This window comes from Trachurus japonicus, chromosome 2, assembly GCF_045865225.1.
Source record: "Trachurus japonicus isolate A0001 chromosome 2, Traja_1.0".
NCBI lineage: Eukaryota > Metazoa > Chordata > Actinopteri > Carangiformes > Carangidae > Trachurus > Trachurus japonicus.
In genome coordinates this window covers 6,984,214-6,998,295 of record NC_140908.1, presented here as the reverse complement: position 1 = coordinate 6,998,295, position 14,082 = coordinate 6,984,214, and the positions used below count along the sequence as shown (strand labels likewise).

The 14,082-nt window shown below is 45.6% G+C and overlaps 1 protein-coding gene across 2 annotated transcripts in view; it reads left to right on the top strand.

The window, feature by feature from the left end:
• The window catches only part of LOC146990689 (E3 ubiquitin-protein ligase Midline-1-like), a 60,498-nt gene that overhangs the window by 22,514 nt on the left and 23,902 nt on the right, over positions 1-14,082 (top strand). For both annotated transcript variants that reach the window (XM_085797322.1, XM_085797313.1), the window contains exon 2: positions 5,283-6,076. In XM_085797322.1, the coding sequence (XP_085653448.1) occupies positions 5,351-6,076 (726 nt within the window). In that variant the 5' untranslated portion in view covers positions 5,283-5,350. The remainder of the gene's footprint in view (positions 1-5,282; positions 6,077-14,082) is intronic.

Here is a 14,082-nt window from a genome sequence, read left to right as displayed (position 1 = left end):
AATGGGGATGACCTACTTCTCGCTTCTACTCCGCGGACTGCCACAGCGGCTCACGTCAACTCACCAAATTCACCCGTACCCCAGCCAAACGTTGGTTTGGGGTGGTTAAAAAGCTTTCAGCTGCTCACTGTCATTATTTCTGAATGATTTTGTGTCTTTTTCTGGGGATGAACTGGCAAAGCCATGGAGGAAAAAATACTTTTGTAGCTCAGTTTGTTGGGCAATGCTGTTTGTAATTGTAATCTTAATTTTGCTGAAGATAAGTGAAATCAAATTTCCCAGAAGCAGAATTCAAAGAGAACAAAGTAAAAAGCTTTTGTTGATAAAACATTGGAGCAAGATCCATAATTATTAGCAATTATGAACAGAACATCATTATAATGGCAAAGTTGTATAATTATGCAGAACTGCTGGAAAAAAATTACATTATTTTCCATTTCAAAAACTCCCAGATACCCTCACCTCTTTTCCCGTCTTTCTTTCTTTCTGTCCGCATTGTGCTCTTGTCGAATCAGTTTTTAGAAAATGGATAGAGAGAGCTCCTATGAAAATTTTAACAGCTTAAACTGTGAGTGGAAAAGAAAGCAGTAACCCGCCTAGACCCAAAGTTAATGAAAGATTTAGAATAGCACAGACAAATGGGGAAGTCGACCCAAATATAAACAGGAAGAAGGATCAAAAGTTGAAGGATTTAATGGGCTTTATTAGTTGTTCTCATGGACGTTGCTTATTTGTTTTCCATAGAGCCAGTGTGCATCCTTCAAATATTCTGTGCCTGGGATTTATGCCGACGTAACACTAAATAACGCTCAATTGCAAAAGGTTATTTGCTGACATTTATGGATCAGAGACCTTATAGAAGCTGTTCCTTCAAAAAAAAAACACCTGACATTTGAGGGGCATCAGGGCAATGGCATTTGTAACCCCGGAAATAAGAAATGTAGCATTTGTCTGCTTTTCGACAGTCAGAGGAAGAGAAATAGAAACTGCCAACAATAGAAAGAGAGAAGGATACAGGGATGTCAACCATCTTGTTTTGTGTTACAGTGTCCCTCACATATTGTTGTCTGTGGACAAGTAGAGGTTGTTGAGCAGCTGTTTACAGCTTTTTAGTTACCAAAAATATAAGTATGAAAAATGTAATACCAGACTTTACTGTTGCTGTTTTTCCCCTTGTTTTAATGTTACAAGCAGCTTATGTCAGAGCAGACAGACACACTGTGCAATTCATTCCTCACAGCTCTGTTTTTGGTTTTAGGCTGAGAGTAAAAGGGTCTGGAATAAAAGACAGTATGTTTATGAAAGTTTTTCACATTTTTCTTTACATATTTTTCTTTGCAAAGAGCAGACTGACAGCTATTCAAAAGTTAAGGAGGAACAGAGAGGAAATACTTTCCATCCATACTTTACACTACAGGCTGTGGTTGTATATGACTGCAGTATAGAAATATATTGATAAGAAACATCATTTACTGCTCGCAGGCAGAGTCTCTTCCTCCAGTCATTCAGCTTTGTATTGCCCCCCACTGAAGAGTATTGGTACTGACGTTTCCGTGGTGTCAGCACAGGAGATAAGCCTTTCACACACACTAGCAGCTCTGACAGTTATGAGGCACAAAGTGATGGGGGAAAAATAAACAACTTTGCCTTGATTTTTATCAAGTTCCACCACCAATCTGAATCCTCTTTTCTCCCCCCTCACTCCCTGGCGTTCCTATTTCCACCTCCATTCTTCCCCTCCAGCTTTCCCCTTTATTTCTATGCTCCTCTCTCCTGCTCTCCCTCTGTGACACACACTTTCCTCTGCTCTGTGCTGCGTCACCTCCGTGCACGGTTCAACAGTGTCACCTATGGTATGCTGAGAGGCATTTCACCCTGTCTCACCTGCCACTCCGGGTTTGTGCGACTGTGGATGTCTGGCACAAATTTCAGTTTGTGTGTGTTTGTCAGATTGTGGTGGATTTATTCTCTTTATCCCTTAGTGTATCCAGCGTTCCCCCTGTAAAGTACTGACATGTCAGAGCTCCATCAGTGTCCAACTTTTCCAGCTTTGTCAGGAACTTCTTTTTTCTCTACTTTCTCTGCTTCTGTAAAAACGCTGTCTGCTGTTTATGTTGCTCAGAGGACAGCTGCAGGAACGGACTGCCAAAATAAGGCTGCCCATTTAGTGACAATGATTACAGCTTTTGCTGGTGTGTGTTATTGTCTCCAGCATATTTATATCTACTTTGCTGTTGATTTTGGAAGAAGCATCTGCAAAACAGTCTTATTTTCTGGATTATCTAACGCCAAACTTAGAATGTTGAAAACAAATCCCCTTCTACACACAAAGTGTCATTAGGCTCAAATCAAAGCCCAGTATTTACTCCCCTTCTTCTGCCATCTTCTGAAAAAGAAAAACTGCACTCCACTTTGTTCAGCAGCTAGTTGTGTTGCTGCTCTGTTTAGTGCTGTGCAGACACTAAAACATTAAAAACAACTTCATTATGAAGCCCAGTGCACTTTACTAACAGAAAACACATGCAAATGGGCCACAAATTCATACATCTTCATCAGTATGACAACACATGCTTCTGCAATGCACATTCTGCAATAGAGAGTGAGAGAGAGGGGATTATTTGTAGAAAGGGCCACAGGTTGGACTCGAACCTTCACAGCTGTGGTTAGCATCACACCTTCCTGCCTCAGGGACACTGTATTTTGCTGCAAAGATGTCAGCCAGTGAAAAAGCCCCATTACAGTCAAATGTTTGCAGATAAAATGAGAACACACAGACACCATCATGGTGTATGATCCTAACTTTCAGTGTCTTCCCTCTCACACAAACTTTGGTTCTTCATTTGACAGCAAAACTCATTTAGCTGCAGAGCTACAGTGTTTCTCCATCCATGTGAGGCATGTTAGTCTAGGGACAGAAGGCAAACTGACCAACAGGCCAACAACAACATGATGTAGTGCATTCCTAACACCTCTCCAAGTTTCACCGGACTGTCAACAAGCTTCAGTCTTCACTGACAAAATATCTCTGGAAATGTAAACACCTGAGGGAGGCTCTGTGGTGCTGCACTGTCTGTGGGAATGTGAGTGTGTATAGATGTGTATGGACATGTAGGGACTTGGAAGTGCAAATATGGGTGTGTGTGTGTGTGTCTCTGAGGATTTGTTGTGTTTACAGGCACTCCAAACACATTTCATTTCATTCGAGGTGTGGGATTGCTGAATTACCTCCATCAGTATCTGTCCTCAACAGCACATCCTCGCATGGCTTCAGCACTATGTCGCCCCTGTCTTATTTAGAGGCAAGAGATCAAAGTTGACTCATATTTTTATAAAACAGCTCTCTGTGCACAGTAGTTTTCCTCCCATCACTGCACTACTAATGAATGTTATCAGGCCTTGAATATTATGGACAGCTAAAGTGCTTGGACTGCAGCAGAGAGTGAAGTGAGGATAGTTTATCTGCAGCACTTGTTTTTTTTCTTTCATAAGATGAAAGGAAACCAAGCGTAAAGATGGTTAGAGAATGAATAGGAGGGATATTCTCGTCCCCTCAGATGCACACAAGCCTTAAGCTCAGTAAACAGTGACATCTGCTGAAAATACAACACTGTGGGGAGAAGTGCGGATGTCTCTCCTGCATCAGATACATGCATTTCACCTCTGCTTTTTTTGTAGCTTTTCCATCAATACATCCAAAATATAAAAAAGAAAAGTGTCATGTTTTATTCAAAATCCGTGTTGTATTATCCAATAGAGTCAATTTCTGCCAATCTTATATAAAATTGCATATGGAGTGATCCCGTTTCTCTAAGGGGTTTGTTTAGATTTCATCTAACATTCAAGGTTTTTTTTCAGCAGTTGCAAAATCCCCATTAGCTGAAACAAACTGACAGTCGCCTTATTTACAGCCCGTTGGCTAAATTGAATATATATGAAGAAAGAGCAGAAGAAAACACAACTTGTACATTGAATTTCTTGCTTGAAGTTAGTTAGCTTCATCTTTAACTTGTGATTTGTGTGTTTCCAATCTGTCTTTTTCATCTTTGCACACTTTCAATAATACGATTATCAGTTCAAATCTTAAAATGAGTATCCTCCAGAAATATTAACAACTAACTCCCCTCCAGCTTCAACGCATCCTGCTGTCACCACGGTGTGGCTCGAAAGCTGGTATTTGTATTTCTACTGCAAAATGAACAATGTGTAATAATGTTATCTGTCCACGATACTAGACACAGGTGACTGTCCCCTTCTAGAGACACACAGACAGCAGCAGGGTTGGACTGGAAATCAGACGTATGCACTAATTACCAACTACAGAGCGTGGCTGCAGCTGCCACTGTTGCACCAGGCAGCAAAAACACCCCACCCCTCCACCACTGCCAGATTATGCTGAGTGTTAAATACTGTTATTAGAAGAAATCCTACTCCAACCTCAAAAAATAAGTTCCCCACTACCACTGGCTTTATTTTCATTCATTTTAACTGACCTTGCAAATCTGTTACAGAATGTTTAGCGCGGGACTATTTTAATGAAATGTGCTAATATCACTGTAATCATGGTCCTCTGTGGATTTTATATCTCATGAGTCATCATCAGTTGGAAAATTAAATCTGTGTAATTGCCAAGTCAAGGTGTGTGTATAAGGGTGTGTGTGTTTGTGTATTCCACAATGAGGTGTACAAAGTGTGACCCTGAAGATCAACTGTTCACTCCAAAGCTGCACTAGTTATCACAGTTCATCTCCCTCCCTCCCTGTGTTATTTCAACAAGGCCAACACAACAATGGTTTGAATCTGTCTGCTGCAGCACAGTCAGTCACTCACACACACACACACACACACACACACACACACACACACACACACACACACACCCTCTGTTATTTAATATTCAGTGCGATCAGCAGCTTTGTCTGAGGAGATTTTAAATGCCACATGCATCTGTGGACACAAGTGGAAGTTTCACAGGCAGAATGTGTCAGATCTAAGCATCTGCTGATGAAGCGAACTGAACCGTTTCTGTTTGTCTATGCTATGAAGATATCAGCTGCCCAACTTTCTCAGACTTGATGCACATTAAAAAAAGCCCAACACTTAACACTGGCATTCTTAAAGTCGACTCAGCGGTCTGCTCCATTGAGATATAAGCCCTCACAAGAAAGCAGTGAAGAGTAAGCCGTTTCAGACCATTTAATCACAAATCCCTGTGCTTTCTTTCCCCCTTTTTTCTCCCTCTTTCTCTGCTCTGCTCCATCTATCTCTCTGTCTCTGGCCTACAGACAGCTGAGCGGCTCTTCTGGATTTCGCTGACGCTGCGCCTGGTCCCGCCTGGCCTCCTCTGAGCAGGATGGACACTCTGGAGTCAGAGCTGACCTGCCCAATCTGCCTGGAGCTTTTTGAAGACCCACTTCTGCTCCCCTGCGCCCACAGCCTGTGCTTCGGCTGCGCCCACCGCATCCTCGTCTCCCACTGCACCACTAACGAATCTATTCAGAGCATCAGCGCCTTCCAGTGCCCCACCTGTAGATATGTCATCTCTCTGAGTCCAGAGCGTGGATTAGAAGGACTTAAGAGAAACGTGACCTTGCAGAACATTATCGATAGAGTTCAGCGAGCCTCGTCTTCGGCCGGGCTCCCTCTACCACTGCCGCTGCCCGCGCCCCACAGCGGGCCCAACTCTCCCGGCGAGGAAGGGAGCAACCGGTTGGCACTGGTCCCCGTCAGCGCCGCCATGTCTAGCCCAGGTACGCCTCCTGAACCGGTTCAGTGCCAGTTCTGCGAGCAGGACCCCCCGCAGGACGCCGTCAAGACGTGTGTGACATGCGAGGTGTCCTACTGCGAGGAATGTCTTAGAGCCACTCACCCCAACAAGAAGCCGTTCACCGGCCACCGGCTCATTGAGCCCATGCCAGACTGCCACCTCAGAGGGCTCCAGTGTCTGGAGCACGACGAGGAGAAGGTGAACATGTACTGTGTCACTGATGATCAGCTCATCTGCTCACTGTGCAAGCTGGTGGGAAGGCACAGGGACCACCAGGTGGCAGCGCTGAGCGACCGCTATGAAAAACTCAGGGTGAGCACAAGTTTTTTTGGTTTTTCACGCTTGAAATTTAGCAAAGAATATGTCCAATGTCTTTTAATGGTACTCTAATTAAAACCTGCTGCCATTAGAACAGATTCACTTTAATGACAGATAAGGATATAGATTCATCCTGTTCCTTATCTAACACATAATGAATTTTAAACTTTAATTTTATTCTGCTCTGCAGTATGAAATTTCCTCTTATCCTTACCCAGGTATCTAACTCGATTATCAAGTGAGATTTCATCATCTCATGCTGACTTATTATCTCCCCTGAATAATTAAGCAATTAGCATAATCACTAAACCATGCCAGTGTGCCAGGAGGGTATTTAGAAGCATGCACACACGGTGAATATGAGGAATGTCATTAGTGACGAGGCATGGTGTCTCCAATGAGGTTGCAGGTTAACAAGTGACAATTGCCTGCTGGGTGTAGGTGTGCTTAATTGAGCATGGCTATTACAGTATGCTGGTAATGGCCACAGAGGAAGTATGTGTCTATGTGTGTGTGTGTGTGTGTGTGTTCTGGCACCTGAGCGCGTAGCGTTGCACACATCACCAGACAGCTAAACATTCTTTAACTCGACTGAAGTAGCTAGGTATCTTCAATGATGAGTAGGCAAGACGTGCTGTCGAGATGAACTCCGTTTTATTGAAGGTACAGCGTTTTTATGACGAGTTGTTTTAATCATGTGAAACTGTAAATAAACCAACACAAAAATAGCAATGAAATAATGTAAATACATCTTATGAAATACAACAAAATATGAGCAGAAATATTTTTTATGCACACAGATTAATCATTCTACTCACACACAAAGCTGCTCCAAGCTCTGCACAATCAGATGAGACCGAGTAAAAAAGGAGAAGATTTCAACCCATGCGGCCCTCTAGTTTTTTCTTACTTCCTACCACTGATCATGTGACCTGGTTAATCATGTGACCTGAACAACCAATAAAAATGCAAACATCTAAAACACTGAGAAAAGAGCTGCATTCCTCTTAATGACCCATAGGAGGTGCTATAACATTTTACATAATAAAACACATGGAACATCACACTCCCCGCCTGGTATTGAACGCAATACCACTATGAAAGACAAACACTTAGGGAGTTAAGTAAAAGTCTATGTCATCCTAGGGAGACATTAGCACCACCACCTCCGTGATGGGCCGAAGGAAGGTCTTAGAGGTCTCTCCTCTGACAACCTTGAGCTCCACTTTCCTGACCTTCCCGTCGCTCGAAGGGAAGGTTTTTGTGACTAGCGCCATGGGCCACTGGTTCCTCTCCACTTGGGTATCACGAAGAAGCACTATGTCTCCTTCCTTGATGTTGGGGCGGCTCCTCTGCCACTTCGACCGACTCTGGAGCATAGGGAGATACTCGCGTCTCCACCTCTCCCAAAAGGTGTTGGCCAAGTGCTGGACTTTCCTCCACTGCTGGCGATGTAGATCTGCGTCGACGAAGCAGCCTGGAGGAGGAGGACTGCAAACTTTCTGGGTAAGGATCATGGCTGGAGTAAGGAGCGATGGAGCACTCACATCTGTAGAGATGGTCGTCAGAGGTCTGGCATTAATTATGGCGGACACCTCTGCCATGACTGTAGACAGAACCTCGTGAGAGAGGTTGGATGGCTGAATCTGGGACAACATGGAATCCAGAATCCTCCTGGAGACCCCAATCATCCTCTCCCACACGCCGCCCATGTGGGAGGAATGAGGTGGATTAAAGATCCATGTACAGCCTTCTTTGCTGAGGAACCGGAAGACGTTAGGCTCCTTGTCGTCCTGAAGGAGTATTTTCAGCTCCCTGCATGCCCCTTTGAAATTTGTGCCACAATCGGAGCGTATCAGCTTCACAGGACCCCGAATGGCGAAAAATCGACGAAGGGCGTTTATGAAGCTTGATGTGTCCATGGCCTCGATCAGCTCTATATGAACAGCGCGCACACTGAGACAGGTAAAGATCACTGCCCACCTCTTGCTGTTAGCGGCACCTCCACGTGTGCGTCGAGTAGAGATACTCCAAGGCCCAAATACATCAATGCCTACGTTGGTGAATGGTGGCTCTTCGCTTAACCGATCTGAAGGGAGGTCAGCCATCTTTTGCTCGGCTGTCCTTCCTCTGAGCTTATTACACGTCACACACTTGTACAGATGTCTCGCAACGCATCTCCTGACACCAACCATCCAAATGCCATCGGCGTGTATCGCTCCCTCTGTAAAGATCCGGCCTTGGTGCTTAACTCTCTCGTGATAGTAGTTGATGAGTAGACCACCGACATGGCTTCGACCAGGGACAATGAGAGGGTGCATTTCTTCTGCCTTGAGAGTCGAGTGACGAAGTCGGCCCCCAGTTCTCAAGAGTCCATCACTATCGAGCATAGGATCCAATTTCCTCAATGGGCTGCTCTTCGGGATGTCCATCCCTTGCTTCAGACAAGACATCTCAGTCTGATATGCTTCACTCTGTATACATCTGATGAGGACCTGTCTCGCTTTGAGCAGATTGTCAGACGTGTGGACTTTTGAACATTGATGCCAACCTTTACATTCTGTTTTTCCTCTTGTACTCTTGGCTCTCATGGTCTCCGCGATGTGGATCAGAGTGGCTATGGCTCTGATGAGAGATTGCCAGGTTGAGAACCTTTCAAATCGTTGAGAGCCCAGGTTTGTGTCGGTGCATGCCGTGAGGTGAGAACGCACTTCTGCATCCGAGTCTGGGTTCACAAGGTCGTAAGATGTCTCCACAGGTGCATCTTCTTTCATGGGTAGCAGCAGGAACTTGGGCCCGGTGAGCCAGCTGGTGGTTGAGAGAAGTTCCGCAGGTACTGACCTAGTCGCTACATCTGCTGGATTCTGACTGGTGGGTACGTAGTGCCACTGTTCAGGGCTTGAGAACTTCCTGATGCGCTCTACCCTATTACTGACATACACGTAAAATCTGCGGGTAACGTTGTAGATATAACCCAGCACGACTTTGCTGTCAGTGTAAAACTTCATGTCATCAATCTTGACATCCAATTCTCTTGACACCAGCTCTGCAATCTCAACAGCGAGGACCGCAGCTCCCAGCTCAAGACGTGGGACCGTATGGACTGTCAAAGGAGCTAATTTAGCCTTCCCAATCACAAATCCTACATGGTCTGTGCCGTTGCTATCCAACACCTTCAAGTAGACCACTGCAGCGATGGCTTTTACAGACGCATCCGAGAAGATGTGCAGCTCAACACGCTGGGCGTTGGAGATAGATGCACTAGTGTAACAACGTGGAGTCTCAAAGTGTTCAAGAGCTTGTAATGAATCTCTCCAAGCGATCCACTCTCCTTCCTGCTCTGCTGGGAGAGGCTCATCCCAGTCGATGGTGTCTTGGGTTAGTTCTCTCAGCAGAAACTTTCCTTGAATGGAGATCGGTGCTACTAGGCCGAGCGGATCGAATAAACTGTTTACAGTAGCAAGGACACCTCTCCTTGTGTAAGGCCTTTCGGTGCTGGAGACCCGGAAGGTGAATGTGTCTTTGCACAGGTCCCAGTTCAGTCCTAAGCTACACTGCATTGGAAGAGAATCACTATCAGGATCGAGTTCCTTCAAGTTCTTGGCGTACTCGGAGGCCGGAAATGCTTGCATGACTGCGGGACAGTTGGATGCAATCTTGTGGAGGCGTAGGTTAGACATACCCAGCATACCTCGTGCTGCTTTGAGTAAGCTGACAGCTTCATTTTCTGATGGCAGAGATGTGAGGCCATCATCTACATAGAACTCTCTATGTATGAACTCCTTTGCTGCAGAGCCAAACACCGGTTCTCCGTACAGCGCAGCTCTTCTGAGGCCATAGGTCGCCACCGCTGGAGAGGGGCTGTTGCCGAATACGTGAACCCGCATCCGGTATTCGACAACCTCATCTGTAGGGTCATTGTTCTTGAACCACATGAACCGAAGAAAGTTCCTGTGATCTTCCCTCACGAGAAAACTATGAAACATTTGTTCGATGTCTGTGGTGACAGCAATCTGTTCACGTCGAAAACGCATCAGAACCCCCAATAATCTATTGGTCAGGTCTGGCCCGGTCAACAGCACATCATTTAGAGACACCCCGAGATGTTTGGCGCTGGAGTCAAACACGACTCTGATGTCACCAGGCTTGCGCGGGTGGTACACTCCAAACGTAGGGAGGTACCAGGACTCTTCTCCCTCCACTAATGGTGGAGCCAGTTCTGCATGATTCTGATCGAAGATCCGTTGCATGAAGGTGACAAACTGTTGCTTCATCTCTGCTTTCCTATCAAGAGTGCGGCAGAGAGATTTAAAGCGACTCAGAGCTTGCTCCCTGTTGTTCGGTAGACGTACTCTTGAAGGGCGGAATGGGAGTGGGGCTACCCAGTTATTTCCTTCGTCAATGAACATCTCTTTGTCCATTAGCTCGATGAACTGTTTGTCTTCAATAGAGGGGGCAATCTCGTTGTCCTCCTCTGTGCGCTGGAAGATCTTACTTCCCAAAGAGTCACCTTCAGTGTGTTGGACTGTCAAAAGAGAAAGTGGTGAGCCTTTGAGACTATGAGGACCGTGAGACTTCTGACTGTTCACAGTGGGCTTCTCCTTAAGAGTGAGATGGTTTGGACAGGGTGTGAAGTGAGAATGACGTCCATTCTCAAGAATGTGAGTATGGAACACGTTAGCATCTTTGGGTTTGTGAGCTGTGCCTAAACAGGCTTCCCCGATGATGACCCAACCGAGGTCCAAGCGCTGGGCGTATGGTGCGCTGTTAGGTCCGTTGCGGTGTTCTCTCACCTTGTGGACCTGCAGAACATCACGACCAAGGAGAAGGAGGATCTGAGCCTCTGGATCAAGGGGAGGAATGTGCTCAGCCAAAGAGTTAAGGTGAGTGTGATACTTGGCGATTTCAGGAGTAGGAATCTCTGACCTATCCTCTGGGATGTAGTTACACTCTATGAGAGTCGGGAGATTTATGCTGAAGCTTCCATCCAAAGTTTTTGCAATGAAGTTTGTGGCTCTCCTCCCAGACATCTCAGTAAGACCAGCACATGTCCTAAGAGTATAGAGTGACTCTGTGCCCTCCAGTCCAAAGAGGTCAAAGAACTCTGATCTAGCAAGCGATCTGTTGCTCTGATCATCAAGAATGGTGTAAAGTTTCACTGACCTGTCTGGTTGACCCTTAGGATGAACTGTGATAAGGCAAATTTTTGAGCAGGAGCGTGGGGCGTTACCCTCTCCGCAAACCTCCGTGCACTTTGAGTTCACAGTAGGAGACTGATCACCCTTCTCCTCCCCGCCGTTCTCTGACTCAGGGGTCTGGCTAAGCCACGGAGCTGGTCCAGGATGAAGAGCCGCTACGTGCTTGTCGCTGCTGCACTCTTTGCACTGTACTGCGATTTTGCAATCTTTGGCATAATGTTTGCTTGAAGAACAACATCTAAAACATATGCCAGCTTCTTTGAGATAAGCCTTGCGTTCCTCGATTGCTTTGGCTCTAAAGCCTCTACAGTGTTTAAGGGGGTGAGGCTTTTTGTGAATAGGACATTGCCTACTAACATCTGGCCTAGCACTAGGCGTCCCTGTGTCGTCGGGGTCAAGCATAGAAGAGACCTCTGTTTTGTGTGAGGAGACGAAGTTCCTAGAGCTACTCATCTTTTTTACTGTGTTGTTCGGCTTCATTATTGTGTCTGCAGAAGAGAACAGAGAGAAACTTGGGTCGTTCCGGATGTAGGCCTCTCTACAGACAAACTCGACAAAGTAGGCAAATGGTGGGAAATGTACCTGATAATTAGCTTTGTAATTACTCCCATGAGAGATCCATTTTTCCTGGAGATTGAATGGCAGTTTCTCTACTATGGGTATCAGGCCTCTCGCAGTATCCAGGCAAGCCAGTCCAGGTAGGTTCCCCTCACGCTGTGCTGATGCTAACTCTTGTAGCAGGTCGCCGAGCTCTCGGAGCTTTTGAGGATCCTTATTGGTGACCTTGGGAAATTTCTCCAGTCTGTCAAAGAGCGCTTTCTCTATCATCTCTGGAGATCCATAACACTCATTAAGACGAGACCACACCGTTCTCAGACCTTGAGCTGGGTTGCTGATGTGTACTGCTCTGATCCTCTTCACATGTGCTGAAGACTGTGGACCCAGCCACTTGGATAGCAGGTCGAGCTCTTCACTTGGGGTTAGTTCTGTTCCTTCAATGGAGTTTAGGAAGCTCGACCTCCATGCCCAGTAGCTTTCAGGACGATCGTCAAATCTGGTGAGACTGGAGCTGAGCAGTTCCCGACGGACGAGGAATCTGGCAATATCACCAAAGCCTGTACGGTCAGCAAAGGGAGTGTGAGGAGCTTGGTTGCTGAGAGTGGGTGTGAATGGTTGTTGTGGCCTCGTGGGGTAGAAGGTATGAGGGTTAGCATCAGGATCTGGCTTCAATAGGAGAGTAGTTGGAATACGTGGTCTAACATCCGCAGGACCATCGAAGAGGTTTGGAGTGGCACTGCTCAAGATGGCGGGATTGTATAGTTGAGGTTGACTCTGTGGTGGTTCAGTGAGTGGAGGCTTAGAGTCTTCCTGTGAATGACGCTCAACATAATCGTTGGTCCTTTCTTGGGGGGATTGAGGAGGAAGGAGGAAGATGTTGGAAGCTCTGGAGCCTCTGGAGCCTTTCTCTATATCTGCTGCTGTAGACTCGAGAGCTTTGGCTTCTGCTTCTGCAGCTGCAATCTTTTTGTCTAGCTTTAATGTAGCGAGAGCAGCCTCCATTTTAGCCTTTTCTACCAGCAGTTCATTTTCTTTCTGAACAAAAGTTGCACAGGCACGTGCAGCTAAGACCTTAGCCCTAGCCTTAGCAGCAGCTAAGCTAGCAGATGAACTTTTTGAACTTGAGCTGGATCCGCTAGAAACTGACTTGGCAGTAGCTCCCTCTTTAGCTGATGAGCCTGCCTGCTGTCCTTCTGTAGGCGACGTGGCATCCATCTTAAAACGTATAGGGAGATCAGGCTAGCACTGCTGAAGCCGCTAATGAGTTGTACTTCTCTTTTCACTAGCGTGTTGTTGTGTAGAACCCGCTGAATAGCTGTGTTTTCACTGTTCTGGCACCTGAGCGCGTAGCGTTGCACACATCACCAGACAGCTAAACATTCTTTAACTCGACTGAAGTAGCTAGGTATCTTCAATGATGAGTAGGCAAGACGTGCTGTCGAGATGAACTCCGTTTTATTGAAGGTACAGCGTTTTTATGACGAGTTGTTTTAATCATGTGAAACTGTAAATAAACCAACACAAAAATAGCAATGAAATAATGTAAATACATCTTATGAAATACAACAAAATATGAGCAGAAATATTTTTTATGCACACAGATTAATCATTCTACTCACACACAAAGCTGCTCCAAGCTCTGCACAATCAGATGAGACCGAGTAAAAAAGGAGAAGATTTCAACCCATGCGGCCCTCTAGTTTTTTCTTACTTCCTACCACTGATCATGTGACCTGGTTAATCATGTGACCTGAACAACCAATAAAAATGCAAACATCTAAAACACTGAGAAAAGAGCTGCATTCCTCTTAATGACCCATAGGAGGTGCTATAACATTTTACATAATAAAACACATGGAACATCACAGTGTGTGTGTGTTACACAGAGCACACACTCGGAGGAAAATGTCCAGCGGATGCAGCTAATCTCATAATCAGCCCTCTAATAAAATACCACTCTTCTTAAATGGCTACTCGACGGATTTAGATTTGTCCTTCAACAAAGTTGGAGGAACCTGATAACCCTGATGACATCATTGGGTTATTTTCTCGTCATAATGCTGTTTTCAAGCTGCCAGTGACAAGTAAATTGACCTTAATTCATGAAATTGGTGGAGTATCCAGTCTTTTCAATGATTTTTAAAGAAAATGAGTCTGCAGAAGATTGTCAATCATTCTGAAGCAACAGTGGCAAACAAAAGTTGTCATTACAGCTTCTCAAATGTGTGGAGTGGCTGCTTTGTC